Genomic DNA, 19,983 nt, shown 5'->3' on the forward strand with positions numbered 1-19,983 from the left:
TTTCAATCATGATATATGAATGAATTATTTTTGAAACATAAAAATCAATAGGCCTTTGAAAGTAGGATATTTTTTTTCTTCCTGACAGAACATAGGGAAGAGCCTAGGAAATATCATTCAACGACCCTCCACTCCTGTTAGTAATGGCTATCAAAAAGCAATTTTGAGAGACAATGGCTAAGATACTTCATAGCCTACTCAAAGGTCAGCCACAGAACCCCTGACCCTACCCGCCACCCCACGCTAACTTTTTCTTCTATTTGGGAATAAAAATGCGGAAATATAGATGAAAGACAAGCTCACCTCGGAGACTTCCTTCCCCTTCAGTTCTGCTCCTCCTCCCCCCGGGTGCATCTCTTTTTGCTAGGATGACTGGGGAATGGGTATTTCAGAGCACATTTTAAGACATGTTAATCTGCCTGAGCCTCGAGACCTCCTGTGTATCTAGAGAACCTTAACATATACCTTGCAGGGCTGCTTAAAACAGAGGCTGGCAAATCTCTCCAATGGCCAGATAGTAGACATTCTAAGCTTCACAGGCCACCTGTCATCTCTGCTGCATATTCATTTTTGTTAGTGTTGCCCCCACACCCCAGAGCTTAAAATTTTTTAAAATTCTGGTTTAGAGGCTTTAGTATACCACTGGCAGCAATCAGTGGTATTGGTGTTGGCATGCAGGCTCCTGCCCTCCTGGGTAAGCTTGAGGGAACCTGTGCAGGTGGTAATGGACACCGATAGGGCTCCAGATATGCTACCCCACAACATGGCACCTGGGCATTTGAGCAAATAGCAGAAGCAGGAGTTCTATCTGACCTCCCGCCCATCTCCCATGGAACAAGTCACCAAAGAACTCTCTGATCTTCCTCTGATGCAGGCCATAAGACCCTCAGGAGAGATGTCGTCCTTATACTCGGAGGAAAGGAATGCCCCTGTCTGAGGACATGAGCCTCCGTCAAACAGCTCTGGTTCACTACCATCCGATTACATCTCCCGCCCTCTCCACTCCCACCACCGTCCACCATTCCCTGCCACCAGAGGCAGGTATGATGTACAGTTTTCCTTGGTCATTTGGGTCTTTATTCTGAAGGCTCTTGCGTCACAGAAAACTTATGTTTTAAAAAATGTGTATATTTTCTCTTGGTTATCTGTCTTCTCTGATAGGAATCTCAGCCACAAACCTAGTGATAGGTGAAAAAGGAAATCTCGTCTCCCTTTCAAGATCCCATATTATCTTGTCTGTCTTCTTGAAAATTATTTTTAGTAAATGGAAATACCAATATTTTATTACCCTGCCTACTACTAGGATGGTGACAGTAGATCCTTTCTAAACCGAATGAAGGAGGAGACAGGCCTCAAGGCTTCTCTGTCCATTCTCAGGTAGTTATCTCACTCTCCTTTTTATCTACATGGTCTTAGTTCAGTAATTAAAGTCCAATACCTGACGATAATCAAAATTCCCACCCATTCAAACCACACTGTCTTCTACCCCCTGGAATGGGTGCTTTCCAGAATGATGCTGCTTGGGGATCAGGAGAGGGGCTTTCTGGTGGCACCCCTCTCCCTGCTCCCCTCCTGCTAGGTCCTGGCTGGGGTCAAGGTAGACAGGGAGGAGGGGGAAGCGGGGGTCCTTGCTGGGCCTGCTTGTGTACTCAGAGCTGCATGAACCCTTGGGACTCACCAAAGCCACCCCGTTCCTACTTCTTGAGTTCTTTGGATTTCTCATTGCTCCCTTGACCTGCACAAATTTCAGTTCTGTATGGTCCCTTTTAGCCGACAGCCACTGGGCAGTCCAGGTTCAGATTCTTAAGCTGCAATTTACTTGCTATGTCAAGGGGCCCAGGCAAAAACCACGCCTCCTTCCTGCATGGCATACATTTGAATAAGGCTAAAATACGCAGGAATCCTTTGACACACCATCCAGAAGTGCAGGTGGATCCAGGACAGCAGTGTGCTTGTGGCTCCAACACGAGAGCAACTGTTCTCCCCTGACCCTTGGGATTTCCTGAGGAGGACCTCAGCTCGCCATCCACTTCATCTTTACTAAGTGTGAGTCAACCCACAACAGGTCCTTCGTGTCTTCTAAATTGTGGTCTCCTAAAAGCTTCCCCAGAAGGAGATGAGGAGAAATCAACTTTTTCCCAAAGCAGGGAACAGAGCACACTCATTGTTCGTTTCATGGTATTTTTTGAGCACCTAATGTGTCCACATGCCCATTGTTCTAGGTGCTTAGGGTGCACCAGCACTGAGCTCTCCCTTTCTTACAACGGCTGTGTTTCTTGTGCCAATAGTTTTGTATAAAGAATCTTTTCTCCATTCTTGCTTTTCTCAGGAGGGAGAGGAGGAGGGAACTTCAGGTTGCCACATGAAGTCCAGGTGAGTTCATGGTAATTTCTGCATATTACCAAGATAGGATATCAACTTCACTCGTGATCCAAAATCCTGGTTTTCACATAGGTGGAAAATGAGGCAGGTAAGACCCATTGTGACATTGAAAAAGCACTTTAAACCTAAAAAGAAGCTGTAGTGCTGAGAATTTTGGTGTCACAGAAAGCAAATGAAAAGGAGCTTTAGAGGGCTTATAGAAACACAAATTCTAGGGGCTCCTCACATGTCAGCCACTCAGGCATGGGGAGCCTGGACAACACATTACAGAAACACACCCCAGGATTAAAAAAATATATAGTGTTACATTTTGCAATTGACCATCTTAACCATTCTAAGTACAATTAGTGGCTTTAAGTGCATTCACAATGTTATGCGACCACCAAGCCTTTTTGTAAACTGGTGAGCTACACTGATGAGCTCAACTGTCCCTTGTAGCAATGAGTTGCGTAGGTTTCTTTTTTCCATCCACTTTGAATTAAGTAACACCAGAAGCACAGGACGGTGGGTAAAGGCATGGGCTGGGGAGCCAGACTGCCAGGGTGTTAGCCAGCCTCTGTCACTTCCAGCTGCCCCACTGGCCCCACCCACTTTTCTCTGGGCTTCTCTATATAAGGATGATGATAGCAACTGCTTCACAGCACCATGCTAAGTATTAAATAGCACGTGTGAAGTGCTTGGAACATTGCCTGACCCAACAAATGGTCAATCAATTTTAGTTATCATTGGTAAGTGCGGAAGAGTTGCTCGTGTAGTTGAAAGCTCATTCATTTTTAATATAAATCTTCTTCAAAAGTGTTACAATCACTTCGTTCTGCCTTGTTCACTATATAAGCCTTTTTTGAATAGCCATTTTGTGCCAACACGTTTGTACTAAGCACCGGGGACAAACTATAAAAGTTACATGAATATAAATGACCGGCCCTCAAATGACTTGTGATCTGCTGCTCAGAGAGCCACTGAGATGAGGGGGACAGAGATGACGCATGCTCACAGGGGATCCATGCCATCCAGTGGGGTACCTGCAGGGGCTGCCTGGAGGACTTAAAGAACACTTTTAAATCTGGTTGTCTTAACATCAAAAACCTGGGTATTAAAAAGTTAAAACTGACCGTATTGAGAGTGGATCTTCTGAATGTGTTTCCTCATTCTTTACTCGTTCATCAACAGACACAGCCCAGGCTGCAAACCTGGTAGGCTGCCAGGGGCATGATGTGCTGGGGATTCACCCCAGGGCCTCAGCCCATGCAGAATGCCCAGGGGCTTACTCAACCACATCTAGAGCTGTTCCTCTTAAATGAAATCGTGCTGCTAAGCTGTTAAGTTACTGAGTCTGTTTTCTTGGAGGAAGGAACATCAGCTGTTATTTTCCAATCTCGATCCTCTTCATTTCCAAATTTGTTATTTGTAATCTGCTGTAGACAGGGAAATTAAGAAAGCTTATTTATTTATCAGGATTCCGCTTAAAATCTGATGTCACAGATCTGGTAGTTTAAGCATTAGGAGGTAGATCTTCATGAGGTTGCGTGTGGGGTTGCTGCTGGTGTCTTGTAAGAGGCTCATTTGCTCATTTCCTGGTTCTCAGGTGGTGGTTCTAGGTTGCATTCAAAGGAATAGCGACTTCTTGGTAGTTAAATGATCTAAACTTTTCTTCCAGTGATGTTTTTCCAACAGAAGGTGCTTTTCTTTTATTTCTAGCATTTCGGTATGTACTAGGCTTGTCCTACTTATTCACTTAAACTTTTATCCTATCACGAGTTCTTCACTTTTAATGTACTTGAATCATATATTCTCTCAGTCTTCTTTTTCTTGACAGTACTCATACTTAAGTTGAATATCTACAGAAGTTTCTCCATCCTATTGATTTTGCTACTTGCAAAAAATCAATTTAGTACAGTACACTCCTAACTTTCAACCTCCAGCCCAAATGATCCATTCTGAAAATTATTCTTACAATGAATCATCTTTCCCATGCAGAAATGTTTATATCTCTGTACTTTCATAACATCTTTAATCCTCCTACCGTAATTCAATCTGTGTAACATGTTTGTCCATGTGCCTATCTTTCTAGTTGTACCACAGGTTTTCTGAGGTCAGATTTAACTCTGTATGTCTCAAAGTGCATTACCAAAAATTTGTCACTGGCTAATTGCTGATTGCACAAACAGATGGTGTTTTATTTCTGGCACTCAATCCCTTCTTAATGATACCTATCACTTGTGGGACCCCCTCATCCACGCCCCCACCCACATACATATACACACTAGTACACACTTGGTGTATGACATATCAAGAATTTTTTCAAAATGGTATTAACTTACACCTACTTACTTGAGCCTTCCTGTACTCAGGAAGGCTTGCGTATGGCTGTGCTTTATAACTCTTGGTTCTGCATTTCAGTACCTAATTATCTTTTGGAGAGCAGCCTCATGTTTTTGGCTTAGACGGGATGGGAAGGACAGGTGTGAGAGTTCTAGAAACTACACAGACTAGAGGTCAAATTCCAAGATGTGAAGATAGCTAGCATCTCTATCAAGCAGTCATTCCCTTGAAAAGAACCTTTCTCTTTGCTTGAGGAATTGCTATTCATTCATAAAAACTCTGTGGTTTTGTGGAAGGGATCTTCAGCAACTGGTCTGCTGCGCACCTTCCAGGCCAGGGCAATCATATTTCTCTCCAGGAATTTTCAGTCCAGAAAAAGGTGGCGTGGGTGGAGGGTGAGGTTGGTGGTCTAGTGTAAGCTTGCATTCAGCTCCTCTTCCTGTCTAAAGAGAGCCTCTTCTGTGGCAGGGGCCCCATGAAAGAGGAAAGGACCCTGCAGCAGCCAGGATCCAGACCAGCACCCAGCTGGAGCCAGGCCCTAGTGGGGTATCTGGGTTTGCCTCTTTCTTCCAATTTCCACTCTTCTCAAACTGATCATGTGCCAAGGTGGGTGAGATTGGGGTCCTGGAGAAAAGTGGGCAGGGAAAGGGGAAAGAGAAAGCAAGCTTGGCTTGTCCCTTGCCTTTGAATCCTAAGGGACACTGAATCCTTGTCAAAACGTTATCCAAAGAAGGGTTTGTTTCAGTCTAGCAAGTTCTCTGTCTAGTCAAGTAATCCTCTGCTCTCCAAATTCAGGGGAAATGTAGTTCTCTGTTATTTGTATAGAAATCTATCAACAAGTTTTAAAAAGTAAGCAGTAGTTCTTTTGAATTAAGAGTTTAGTTAATATTTACTAACTTAATCCATATTTACTGAGCTCATGCTATGCAGCATCATATTAAGCAAATGCTTTAGAGACAAGGTCATTTAACTAGAGAAGGAAGTCAAGTGGCTTGTAATCTAGCACAATGGGAGAAACCCAGGTAAGTGCATACCTAACTCCACAGCCTAAGGCGCAAGGTAAGAATCACTTAATCATTTAATGTGTGAGTGTGGAAGGAATGCAATGATTTTCATTTCTGGGGACTCAGGGATGGCTTTATTTGAGATCCTTCTAAGGCCTGGATGACCCTAGCAAGGTATCCTGCCTCAGTCTCATTCCAGTGTCAGGAAGCTTCAGGATATCTAGTGCACACTGGCATTTCTTAGATTTTAATGTCTTCACATCTGTGACGTAAAAAACACTTCCCAGGTTCAAGGCAGGGAGACATTTTTTTAAAAAAATGCAATATGATCTTTTACAAACCAAGCATGGTCTCAAAATAATATTTGATTGTTTTGAAGTTCTCAGAATGTTTTGGGGGAGTTGAAGGAAATGTTTTGGTAGGAATAAGTAGATTTGATGGTATTCATATTCCAAGTTTAGGCATCGGTGATCATTCAGAAATGATCCCAGGTTCTTGGATAAATGTCAGGTCAAGGTAAGGAAGTGGACAGGGACTCGCATACCCTAATAAGGGTAGAAAGGGGCGTGGCCAGCTTAGATTTGGAAGCCTCTATGAGTGGGAGGGCCAGGAGGAACAGAAGAGTGGGGAGGTGAAAAGCTGAGGGAAACAGAACTGACAGCTGCTAGTAGGTAGTGCAGGGTAAGATCATGGGGGAGGGGGGTTTGATCAGCAATGAGTTTGATCAGACATGGGGATTTTCCATCCATACGTTAAGATCAGTGGCTTCCTGAAGACCAGGGTATTCATTTTTAAATTTCTGACAATGTCTTTGTGAGCATGAGACCAAGGTCATACCAGGCTTTGACCTCACTTATGCATGGTAGCAAATGACTGATTAGGCAGCAACTGCACAATGCTAAGAGAATAGGATAATTTTGGCTAATTCAGTTAAGCAATGGAGAAAAATATTTTGTGTCACATGGAGCATATTTCTACAGGCTGCATTCCCACCTGGGAACTTCAGCTTAACCAGCTGCATGGTGTCTTAAACACAGAGGCTGATGAATAATTTCCTGCTTGATGGACTGGATTATTCATATGCTTGTTGAATAAATATTGGCTGAACATTACTCTGGCCAGGTACTCTTCTAGGCACCACTAACAGAGCTGTGAACAAATTAGTCTTCCATGGAGTCAAGTTCTTAACAAAGGTACTAAATGAGAAAACAAGGAAAGCAAAATATACACAATATAGCCATAGAGAGATAAAGATAAAAGTGTAAATGTTCAGAAGTAAGTGAAATGAGAAAGAGTAAAGCTAGGCCAGGGTTAGACTTAAAAGGAGAGTGGAGGGCTGTATTCCAGACAGGAAACTTGACGGGGTACCGCTGAGTGAAGTGAGCGATGAGCCAAGAGAACTGCACTAGTTTAAGAGGGGCATCCCGGGGTATAGCAAGGAGGGCAATGTGGTGGGTACAAATGCCCAACACAGAGAGGGGTGGGTCGTAGGGAGGGTTGGAGAAGTTTTCAGAAAGGCAGTCAGGGGCTCACTTTAGGACTTGTGAGACACGGTGAGATTTTTTGAAATTACACCATTGACGGGGTACTGAGCAGGAGGCTGACACAACTGAATTTGCACTAAATAAGGTCATTCTGGCTGCTGTAGGGTTTGAGTTCTAGGATAGGAAGCAGGGGGAGAGGTAGGACGCCCTCTTGATAATTCTGGTAGGTTGACAGCTTGATAATCCTGATGGTAGTCTGAACTGGGGTGATGGGGATGAGGAGAACAGTAGTGAAACGTGGCGTGTATTTCGAAAGTACATTTTCAAAACTGTTTTTTACGTACTGAATGTATGATGCAAAAAAGAAAAGTCAAGGATGACTTCGAGGATTTTGGCTTGAACGACTAGGTGAATGAACAACTGGTTTACTGACATGATGAAGACTGGAAAAGGTCTACAGGTGTTTGCTTTTGGACCTGGTTAGTTCAAAATGGCTGAGAAGGATACAATTTGATATCCTTAACTCCATGAATCTGGAGTTAAGTGAAGAGTTTAGGAGATGAAAGTTGTGAACTCCTCTGCACATGTCACTGGGTTTTCACGTGCTGACGTTGCTTTGGTTCTTGTGCCTAACAAAGCTATGTTCTGAATTGAGTGGTGGTAATAGTACAGGTTCCACTTCACTATCCTCTTTAAAATTCACCCTCTTGCACACACGACCCAATCTCGTTCTTCTTTAACAGAGTTCTTAGTTTCTTTTCTCTCAACTTAGAATTCTGAGAATTGCACTCAGTGGCCACAGGGACAAATGCTTATATCCCAAAGGTGCTGACTGAGAGCAATTCTGGAACATCCTGAAGACTTAAACTTTAAGGACTGAGAACAATTCTTAAGAGCTCTCCAGGCTAACTGCCACTGTTTGGAGGGCACATGAAGGTCACTGCACCTAATTCAGTTTCAGGATAATTCTGAAAATGCTCTGAATTTCTGTAGCCTGGCTTGTTTCCTACCTAACATCCCTGAGCTGACTCTAGGGGCCACTTCCAGGAAGTGCATCCTGGGGAAGTTCAAGAAGAATATCCTACAGACATCCATTATATCACCAAGGAACTTTCTGGGACACACTTGCTTCAGCCCCCCACTTTCCCCCATCCTCAGATTTAACTCAAGATACTCCCAGTATCTAAAGAGGTTGGACCTTTATAAGGGAACATCCCACCTGGTGATGGGTACACTGTACTACGTGTGTGCTGGGGTGAGGAGGCATGAAAACGAAGACTTTTCTAGCATTTGTTTCACTGTCTTTATCTTTCTCCTTATTTATGTAGGTCCAGGCAGGTTTAAAGTAGCACTCAGCATTTGTTCAAATTTGGTAAAACTTCATTTCCTGTCATTTATTCTTTTGTTGGTGGATACACATCGGCAACTGGTGCCCTGGTGTCCTACCCTTTCCCTGTCCTTCTTTATCTGCCCTGCCTGACTCTGTCATCTTTTCCACCTGGGTGCCAGCAGCTGAGCATGATTCATCCTTTCTCACTATTCCATATTTTACAACAGAGGGGTAGTCAAAGGTCACAAGGTTGTTTTTCCTGATCATTAAAGATTTACTGGGTTAACTGAAGGTTGTGGACATATTTCCCTTTTTTAGAGAAGTCAGCTTTGGAGGTCATTGAATCTGGGATAGAATGATTCCATGAGGTCACCCACCGTATGGAAGAAACTTAATTGTTTTAAAGTGACTGTAGTTCACAACGATTTAGTATATATCTTAAAAACATTTTATTTTTAAAAGTTATACATAATATTAGAATAAAACTTGCTCTAATCCAGTCCTCGGTACTTTCCCGTTTCTTACCCTCCCCCCTCCCCCTATTCCTTTTCCTCTACTGATCTAAGAAACTTAATTTTATCTTATTGGAGTTAATTGTTTTTCAGAAACAATCAACTGAGAGGACAAAGCTAGGCTTGTGGTCTTTTCCTCCTCTATCCAGGTTCTGTGTTGACTGAATTATTCTACAAGGTTTGCACTGCGGGAGGATTAATCTTCCAGAGACTTCAATTTGAAGGCTCTCAGCTCAGGGAGAATGTCCTTGAGGAAGAAGACTGGAAACCCAGTGGGTCAGTGGCCCTTACCATGCTCCCCATAGATATTTAGACACCTTTTTACTTTAAGAAGTTTTGATCAAGGCTTATGATTATCTTAAGGTTTATAATGATTTTGAAACAGATAATATATAAATTATGCAATGTTATTTTGGCAGGTGAAGACCAAAAGTGAAAGCATTATCAACAATCACATCTCTTCAATGTGATAAATTCCCAGGGCAGGCAGGGATTATTATTTTAAAAATGTGCTTGCTGCTTGTCACTCTGGTACCAAAAATAAGCTCATCCCAGGGAACTAAGTGCAAGAAGACATTCCTGGAGACTACTTCATCTGAGGCCATTTGCAACCTAGCATTCTCAAATTCTCTTTTTTACTACCTTCGTTTCCTACTTTCTAATCGAACTAATTTGTTAAAAGCCGTTTTTTTTAAAGTCAAATATGCTTCTTCCTGCCAAAATGTGTAATTGAAAAATTAACTTAAGCTGGTAGTTTATTTCAACCATTTCAAAACATCTGTTAATAGGAGTCAGTGCCACCAAACAAACCACGCACTACAACACTATTTTAGGAGGTGGAAGAAAGAATTGGAAAAACAATCCTTGGTGTTTGATATGGCAAATCTCAAGTCAGGGGGCTCAAAAGTTCTTCGTTACTAGACCAGTGACCTTGAACAAGTTAGTTTGCCTATCTGACCCTGGGGCTTCAGCTGTGAAATGCAGTCAAAAACGACTGCTCTGAGAGCGAGTCTGTGAGTGGGTTGTGTCCAGGACGTAAAAGTGTTACATCAGTGACAATCGGCATTGATTTGCATGGACACATTGCAGTACAGAAATCCAGTGACTTATGAGTTCACACTGCACGAATTTGGAATCCACGACATGTGCTAATTTTTTCTCTAGTTCCCTGCAAGTGAGGGAGTTTTTTTTTTGAGAAAGGGCCCGGATTAGAGAGACGTCCCAGAGAGGTTTTGTGAGGTGCAGTTATGGAGAAACTGGGTTTACGGTGGGTGAGTGAAAACCTGGTTCTAAGGTTGCAGCCACTTTTCCTTTCATCATTTTACCGAAAGGGTGAAAGTGGCCACAAACACCAGGATTCACTGTTGGGAATCATTTCAAGAAACGACCCTCCGACATCGCAGGCACAAGATACTTAGAAATAACCCAGGAAACTTACTGCAGGAGAGAGGGGGCGAGGAGGACGCGGGGAGCAATCAGGGGCGTGACAGGCAGTGGGAGGATAAATCTTCCAGAGATTTCTATCTGAAGGTTCTGGGGCAGCTGGGAGACTGTGCCCTTGAGGGAGAAGGTTCGAGGCCCGGCAGCGATCGCGGGTCAGCGGCGGTTACGGTACCCGGGTCGCGCGCCCTTCCCCGCGCCACTGTTCCGCCGGCTCGGATGCGCCCAGGACCGGGGTCTTCCGCGCCCCAGCTCCCACGCGGGTCTGGGCTCGGGCATCGCGCCCCCACCCGGCCCGCGCCTCCACAGCCCACTTACCCCCAGTAACCGTCTCTGGACTGGCGGCCTCCGACCCCTCCCCCTTTCCCTGCACGAGAGCCGCAGTGCCGCGCCGTTTGGAGAGGGGTAATCCGCCCCGGAACCGACGTGAGCGGCCCCGGGGCGGGGTTGGTGGAGGCGGCGAGGGATCCCCCAATTCCGGCCACTCCTCGCGCGCCTCACCCCGGGCGCGCGCCCCCGCCTCCCTCCCACGACCGCCCCCATCCCCGCGCCCGCTGCCCGCGCCCCTCCGCGGCCCACCGCCCGCGCGCTGCTCCTCCCTCCTGCCCCGCAGCTCCCCCACGCCCCCTCCGCAGCGCGGCTCTCACGCGCAGCCGAATTCGGCGCCGCCTCCATCAGAGCCGAGCCGGCGGCTCCGCGGAGCAGCCGCCTCTGCCGCCGCGCCGGGCCCTCCGCGTCCCCTCCCGTCCCGCCCTCCCAGCCCTCGGCGCCCGGGTCCCCCTTCCCCACCCTCCTCCCTCCTCCCTTCCCTTCTTCCCCCTCCGCTCGCTCTCCCGCGGCAGTCCGTGCCCGGCCCTCCAGCCGGGCCGGCAGGAGGGCGGCGGCACCACCATGAGCTCTGAGGGCGGCCACAGCCTCAGTCTGTGTCGCGGGGCGGAGAGCGGAGACGCCGAGCCGCCGCCGCCGCCGCCCCCGCCGCCGCCGCCGGGAGAGCCGGCCCCAGTCCTCGCGGCCCCGCGCTACCTGCCGCCGCTGCCCGCGCCGCCCGTGCCACCCGAGCGCACGGCGGGGCAGGATGACCCGCCGAGGGAGGTGTCCCCGCGGCGCAGGGGCACGGACGAGCTGCCGCCGCCGCCGCCACCCCTGCCCCTGCCGCCCGCCGGGCAGGAGGTGTCGGCGGCTGGGGACTCCCGGGAAGGTCCAAGGCACCTCCCCGAGGTGTCAGTCCCCGAGGCGGCGGCGGGGAAGGGCGGCCCCGGGGAGCCAGAGGCCGGCGCCGGCGGGGAGGGCGAGCGGCGGGGTGCCGGCGACCAGCCCGAGACGCGCTCCGTGTGCAGCAGCCGCAGCAGCAGCAGCGGCGGCGGCGGCGACCAACGCGCGGGGCACCAGCACCAGCATCACCAGCCCATCTGCAAGATCTGCTTCCAGGGCGCGGAGCAGGTAAGGCCCCGTGGGACCTCAGGGCAGCAGGCAGTGGACTCGGCCAGAGCCGGGACGGCTCCCGCTTTCGATGGTAGACCGTTCAGCACCACGGACAGCGCAGCCTCCCAGTTGGCCTGTCCGGTCCCGCCTCTGAGCAGTGGCTGCGGTGTGTTCCCCTTCCATTCCCGTGAAGGCAGATGAGAACGTCCCGGTGGTGAACACCGGGCTAGTTTGCGCCTCACTTTTCCCTCCCTACCTGGTTTTGCAGTTACACGTTCCTGGGGTGCTTTAATGGGATTGCAATACCATAAGACTCTCTCGTGAATTACTCAAAGGATTTTGGTTCGTACGTGGAAGAATACCCACAGGATGTAAGGTGAAGTCTGTTACCTGTAAATGTATCCTGAGACCATGACTGGAGTTGAGTCACGTTACAAGAACAGGGTCTTTCCATATTGAAGATTTTGATGATTGAATCTCACTGATGTGAAAAGTACGTTACAGTTCTTGCAAGAGAAGTAGGAAAGTGCTTTGAAAGAAAGGCAACTTAGCCAACAGCGTACTTTATATTTTGTTAGAAGCAGAATTTAGAACGCCATTTGAGGTGCGTGCAAACTTATATGAGAGTAATCATGCAGAGTAGAGGATAATATATCTCTCTAACAATGTGTGGGCTGAGAAGACATTAGGCTTAATATTTTTAAAAGTAAGGAAGTTGTATAAGAATATGCAGGCTTTCAGGGATATAGTGCCCTAAGTCAATATTTATGATGCTACATTTAGAAAAAGTAAAAGCATAATGCTATTGCAGGCTGCTTCCTGGGGTGCCATGCATTTCTTCTTTAGCAATGATTAAGAATAACTGTAGAGGAAATGCATCTGACCATCCACTTAAAAGTTATTAAAGAGATTTAATAGTACAGCTTTCCCCCAAGGGTATTGGGAGCTATATCTTGCAGACATTGTGTATGTTAGTAGAAACATTTATGTCATAACTCTCAGCAATATATTTGAAATAGTTTTAAGACTTTAGTTTCATTCCCATCAGAGATATAAAATTTTAATTTGCTTTTCTGGGATAGAGCTTGATGCTTGCGTCCTTCTGGGTAAATGACTTTGAAAGAAAAGGAAAGCAAGCGTTGTATTTTTAAATAAAGACACAGACACAAATATTTATATTGAGCCTTTCTTTCTTTTTTTTTTTTTTTCCCCAGGGGGAGCTATTAAATCCCTGCCGATGTGATGGGTCAGTTCGGTACACACACCAACTGTGCCTGCTAAAGTGGATCAGTGAGAGAGGATCCTGGACCTGCGAGCTCTGCTGTTATAGATACCACGTGATAGCCATTAAGATGAAACAGCCTTGCCAGGTAAACATGACATTTGTTTTTTCCAGAAATAATTTAGTTAACATGAGTGCACTTGAGTTTAGTTATTACTTAAGGTGTTTACTTATGCTGCTTGAAACATTTAATGCAAATTGCAGTAAAACCAAGATTTAGAATTTGTAGAGCTGTGCTTTGAAAAAGCAATTACATTTGTCGAGAAACTCAAAAGAATATGGTTTCCTTAATAATTTGTTATTTACTGACCAAATTATAACCATTTTTGTTTCTAAAAGAGCAAGTTGATAAAATATCATATGGTCCATTTAAAGTGTTACACAATTTATCTTTTTAATATTTTGTTAATTGTTATAAGTGCATTGTTATAAGTGTTAAGCCTCATTATGGAAAACAAAACTTTACTTCTGTGGAAACTTTGGTTGAACCTATCAGTTCTATTCTGAATACTCTTTACTTAACCAGGTTTTCTTTTTTCATAGGAGATTTTCTTCACAGTTAAATTTTGGCCACTTTCATTTTTTGCTGTATTCAGCTACATAGTGGATGCAGAAGTATTTCCAAGGGTTACCTTCAATCATACTTATTGGTATCACATATATTATTAAACTTTTGTGTAAAATGACAACACCATACCACAAATACCCTGGAAAAAATAGACTTCTTCTTTTTTTTTTTTTTTTTTTTCTTATTTTTTTCCTGGTGCAACTGATTCAAGTTCTTTGAATAGGGTGGTAGAATCTAAAACATGGAATATTAAGAATGACATCTTAAAGTAGGGTAATGTGTAAGTGATGAGGTCAGATAGTGAGATGGGACTGAAATTAAGCAGACAAATAAAAAAAAGTTCAAAGTGTAGAAACAAAGGAGGTAATGGAAGGAATAGGAAGAGGGAATTGCAAAGTGGAGAGGGAGAAAAACGTCATAAAGTTCAGTTTCTATCTAAATTACCAAATGTGATTTGCATTGAGCAGTATGACATATAGGAAATTGTAGTGTTTCCAGAAAGAAACTGGAAGCTAAAATATTGCTGCATTAATGATTTAAATTTCATAGTTTTTAACTTGCGCATCCTTCATATAGTTTGCAATTAATTTGCATCTCTGGTAGTTGCCATTTAAGGCATGATTAACAAGCATGAAATGAAAATACAAATTTTCTCAAGCTGACCTGAGGCTTATAAATTATTTGAAAAGAAGAAGCATAACTAATGTGGATAAGTGGTGTTATCATGCTGAAGATAGATGCAAGCCTAGTGCATTTCCCCAGAACCTTTAATTGATTGAACTACTTGGATATCAATTTATAGATCTATCATAGTTGTGTTGAAAAACAGATGGAACCGTGTCCAAAGATCAGGATATGGTTAATGCAATTATATCTGTAATGATTTTATAAATACAAATATATGGAAAGATAGATGAGTTTGTTGCTCCAGCAAAAAGTCCAATGAGAAAGGACTATGGTCAGAAGCTCAAGAGTTGAAACAGAATGCTTACTTGGTAATTTGAAAGCTTGAACTTATGAACACTACATGTTAATTCATTTGGGATGATTTGAAGTAAATAGAAGTAGGTCCTTGAGGAATATTTAAAAGTAGAAATAAAAGGCTGAGGCAAAAAAAAAAAAAATTATAAACTAATTGTATTCCTGTGACAAAAAGAATTGATTACTAGTGTCTTTTACATCATTAAAAAATTCAATGATTATTTTAATGAAAGCAGTTCTCCAAACTATGTAAGATATGGCCCTTTTCCTCCCTACAAACCCCCTAACTAATCCAATCTAACACACACATTTAGCAACACATTTTATTATGACCCATATGAATACTACTGTGATCAGTAGGTAACCTGATCTGATTGTTGCCACACTGTGAAATAACATTTAGAAATAAAACTGATATGAATTTGATAACAACTCATATCATACCAGAGAGGAGATGACTTTCCAGGACTCCATTATATATAAAACTTGGTGCTCTTTATAAGCAATTGAGTTATAAGGTTCCCAGAGTGGGTTCTTAGGTAAGAGTAGTTTACACTCAGATGCTCAGGTCAAGTTTGGCCACTTGTCTGACATTTCTATTGTGGATGACCCACAGCCCAAGCATTCACTCTGCTTCTCAGTTTTCTCCCTCTGAAACTCAAAACTCAGTGTGAACCCAGAGTTTTGAGTTAGCATTTATCACATTCATGTTGCGTTGGTAGGTAGGTAGGCATCCCCTTCCTCATGGTGGAGAGTCACACAAGAAGTACATTTATGGCCTTCGCCTTCACTTTTCATATCTCTCTGTCCCACGTATAGAGCCATCCCACAGCTGTGAGGGGGTAGTTCCTTGGATGTAGAGCAAAAGAGAATAAATAATAATACCAAGAGAGAACATTTAATGAACGTTCACTCTTTGCTAGGCACTGTTCTAAGTGCTTTACATGTATGCATACTGCTACTTAGTACTTGTAGCAAATCAGTGAGGTGAGGGATATTATTATCTCTGTTTTACCCAAGTGGAAACTGAGACTCAGGAAGGGTCAGTAACTTCTGCAGGGTCCATACCTAGTAAAGGCAAAACCAGGATCCCAACTCAGCCAGTCTGGCTCCAGGGGCCATGGCCATAGTCACGTATTAGCAGGTGTTCCTCTCAATCCCCTCCTAGCCCTTTTGATATTTCTGGGTCTATCCACTTTTCCTGTCTAAGGTGAGTAGGAACTGGTTGCAGCCTGTGAAGGGTTTGAGGAGGTTTCTGGCTGCCTTTTTCTGCATAACAAACCACCTCAGTTCTGAGTGGTTGAAACAGCATCATTATTTATTACCTGTGTGTTTGTATTGACTGAGGTCAGCTGGGAGATTCTGTTCCCTGTGTGGTGTCATTTGGAGCTGTAATCCAGAGGTTTGACTGGCTTGGAGCATCCAAGATAGCTCGCCCCTTTGACTTGTTCTTGGTGCTGGTCGTTGGATAGAAGCTCAGTCGGAGCTACCGACTGGAGCCTTATTTGTCCATCCATGTCATTTGTGTTTCTCAGGCTGTGACACCTGGGTTTCAGAAAGGTACAAGTGGAAGTTACCGATTTTTAAAGGCTCAACTTCTGAACATGTTTTCACATCTCTGCATTGTCTTGTTTAAAGCAAGTCACAAGACCAAATCAGATTCAAGGGAAGGGAAAACAGTTTCCACCTCTGAAGTCCAGTCTTTCTTTTAAAGAGAATGTCCATCTTTAACTCATGATAGGAGATAGCTTTTAAAATGGCTCTTCCTATTTGCCCTGGTCTCTGTGTTGGTCCACAGGGACTGGCAGGCATCCCCATAGCTTCCCTTCAAAGGACAGGTGTGGGAGATGGACTCCTCCAGAGGTTTTTGATGCATGTCTTCAAGTACTATAAGAATTGATTATTACTGTGATTTGTCCCCCGATGCTCACTGGGAGGTGGAGATAGTGAAGGTCAGGGAGCCAGGAAGCAGGTGTGTATGAAGGAAACATGCTTCAGTGAGTCTGAAATCTTAGGTTTAATTGTCTTTTCTCTATGAGATTAAAGTTCTTTGAGAAATGGGATCTAAACTTCCCCATGTCATTGGATTTTAGTGATGCTCATTAATAAGACCCAACAGATGCATTCTCTACAACATATTTAAATCTTAATTGTTACATCATTAGTGGTAGGAGTTAATTAAAACATCTGAGGTAATTAAAATGTATTTACCTGCCTACCTACTTGCAGAATCTATTTTATTAATATATTGAAAATATATCTATATTAAAGATATTTTAAGAGTAAAAGATAATTCTATTTCAAATCTCATAGTAGGGTCTATAATTGGTGAGATACAGAAACACATAAGATCAATTTTATTCTGAGATGTTGGTGACATTATAAATCAATTAAACTATATTCCAGTTTATGAATGCTTTCAGTAGCTTACTGAGATACAGATCTTTGAAGAAGTAACATTTACTAGATAAATTATTGTATAGGAAACTTTAAATGTGCTATATAAGTCAAACTATATTGCTTGCATAGAAAAACGTAAATGTAAAGTCATAGCTGTTTCCTTAGATGAGTTTCCTAGACTCTTAATTCTTCAGTTAGCTCAACTTTAAAAAGGATAATGGCACCTATCTCATACATAATTTTGAGGATTAGAGGCTGATATATATGTGAAGCACTTAGAATGGTACCTGGAACATGCCAGGTGTCACTTGACTTTTGGTTCTAATTATTTTTACTTCTTGTCACCTAAGAGGTGGGGTCCTTCAGCTGGCCCCTGCTCACGGTTCCTTCTTGTTTTCTTCAGTCTCTTGTCACTGAAGTGACATTAACGATCCCTCTTTTCATGTCATTCCCTTCAAGTTTTATTTTATTTTTAAGTGACAAATAATAATTACATATATTTATAGGATCTGAGGTATATGGATGCATATATATATTATGGAATAATTGTCATACTAATTGGCATATTCATTACCTCAAATAGTTATTATTTGTGGTTAAGAACACCTAAAATCCTCTCTGTTTTGAAATATACAGTACATTATTGTTAACTACAGTCCTTGTGCTGGGCAGTAGAACCCCAGAACTTATTCCTCATCTTTAATTCTAACTTCGTACCCATTGACCAACATCTCCCTTTCCCGACCACTCCAGTCCCAGTCTCTGGTACTGATCATTCTACTTTCAACTTCTGTAAGTTCAACTTCTTGTAGATTTCACATTTTTTTAAAAATGGTTTTTGGTTGCAGATGTACACAATACCTTTATTTTATTTATTTATTTTTATGTGGTGCTGAGGATTGAATCAAGTGCTTGTTAGGTGAATGCTCTACCACTGACCTATAACCTCAGCCCCTAGATTCCACATCTTAAGTAATATTTATTGTATTGTTATTTGTTTCTCTGTGCTAGGTTTATTCCAGTTAACACAGTGTCCTTTAGTTTCATCCATATTATTGCAAATGACAGAATTTTGTTTTCTTTTGAAGGCTGAATAGTATTCCCATCTGTCTAAAAACCATATTTTCTCATCCATTCATCTGTGGATGGTCACTTAGATTGTCTACATGTCATGGCTATTATGAATTCAATACCATTCTTTATCTGTAGATGTTTACCTCTTGCTTTTTGGGGAAACCCATCTCAGTTTATGATCAAATTAGTTGTCATAAATAATTAATTAGTCAGCATTTTTTAAAAGCCAGTGTAGTGAGATGTACTGTGACGTATTTCCTCTCTAGTTGTCATTTATTATGGGTCTTCCCTATGTCCTTATGAGTGTTCCCCTAATTAGAGTTATATGATGCTTTTAAATGTGGCCAGGCACAGGCAGGGCAGCACTCTTAAGAGTCAGGCAGCCATTATTTGTTGGCACTTTGCTGCAGCGGTCCCCTGTTGTGTGGGATACCTGCGACCTGTCAGTCGGGGAGGCCAGAGAAGCCTCAAGTTTGCTGGAGGGCAGCACGCGGGGTGGCTGAGTATCATTCACAGAGACTCAGGTGTTCCCAACTTTGCTTCCTCCTCCTCCATTGCGCAGAGCACCAGAGGAAGGGATAGTGATATCTACCTGCCTTTCCTGCCTGGGGAGGGATCAAGACTTCATGTGGGCCACATACCTTTGTGGGTATTAGGCCCTTGGCCACTTTTACTAGCCTGTAACATTTTTATTAGCCTTCCATTACTGCTTTTCCTTTCAATGTTTATAATGTGCTCTTAGCAGCAGGCCTTCTTATAGCAATAAGAATGACTGGAAAGTCTCCTAAGAAGGAGGGTGACTGAGATGAGTTTTCATTTTTATCCATATTCCTAAACTCTGAGATTCATCATGATAGATATAAATTAGAGAGGACTTTGGTGCCAGCTGGGTTTGTCTTGGTTGTCTTTCTAAGGTAGAACTTTGGGCTCACCTTAATTAGCTTTGAGGACTTGGGCAGTCATTATTTTCCTAGACAGGGCATGAAAGAGGTATTTTCATCTTCAGAACTGAATGCATGGTGTAGGTGCACTGGGAGCAGCTGAAAAATTATCGAAATTGACGGGGATTTTGAAAATGTGTGAAGGAAACATCAGATCTGGAACTCCAGCATACTGCGTGCTGTCGTTTGAAATCATTCAAGACCTTTGCACTTTTGGGCTTAAAAATGCTCAAAAATGTCCACCTTGTGACATGGTGTGTTAGCTTTTCATCACTGTGACCAAAGTACCTGACACAAACAACTTAAAGGAGGACACGTTTATTTCAGCTCATGGTTTCAGTCCATGGTCAGTTCTGTTGCTTTGTGCCTGAGCACCATGGCTGACGGCCAAGAGGAAAGCTGTGTAGCTCATGGCAGCTGGGGAGCAGAGAGAGAGAGGTGGGAGGATAAAGGTGTTGGGGACAAGCAATGCCCTTCCAGTTCACCCCAGTGACCTACTTCTTTCCACCATGCCGCACTGCCTACAGTTCCTACCATCTCCCAGTAGTCCATCCGACTGTCAGTGGATCAGTCCACCCACGAGGCCAGAGCCCTCATCATCTGTTCACTTCCCAAAACCCTCACTCTGAAGGTTGCTGCACTGGGGACCAGGCCTCCAACACAGGCACCCTGGGGGGACAGTCCAGATCCAGACCATAATTCATGGTGAGCCACCACTTTGACTTTTTCTCTGTTTTTACTAATATTTTTTGTGGTTTAAGGCGGATGACAAACTGAGAGGAGGCTTTTTGTCGCCACGCCTGAATAACTGAGAAACAGTGCTCAGATGCAATATTTCAGT

At 43.7% G+C, this 19,983-nt stretch overlaps 1 protein-coding gene across 2 annotated transcripts in view; it reads left to right on the forward strand.

The window, feature by feature from the left end:
- The first annotated feature begins 10,810 nt into the window (after nucleotides 1-10,810).
- Nucleotides 10,811-19,983, forward strand: part of MARCHF11 (membrane associated ring-CH-type finger 11) — a 110,180-nt gene continuing 101,007 nt past the window's right edge. Inside the window, exons 1-2 of one of the 2 annotated variants that reach the window (XM_079144581.1) lie at nucleotides 10,811-11,914; nucleotides 13,111-13,266. In XM_079144581.1, coding sequence (XP_079000707.1) covers nucleotides 11,366-11,914; nucleotides 13,111-13,266 — 705 coding nt within the window. In that variant the 5' untranslated portion in view covers nucleotides 10,811-11,365. The remainder of the gene's footprint in view (nucleotides 11,915-13,110; nucleotides 13,267-19,983) is intronic. The other variant, XM_079144582.1, reaches the window with a different exon arrangement.

Source organism: Sciurus vulgaris (assembly GCF_902686455.1).
Source record: "Sciurus vulgaris genome assembly, chromosome: 6".
In the NCBI taxonomy this organism is placed as follows: domain Eukaryota; kingdom Metazoa; phylum Chordata; class Mammalia; order Rodentia; family Sciuridae; genus Sciurus; species Sciurus vulgaris.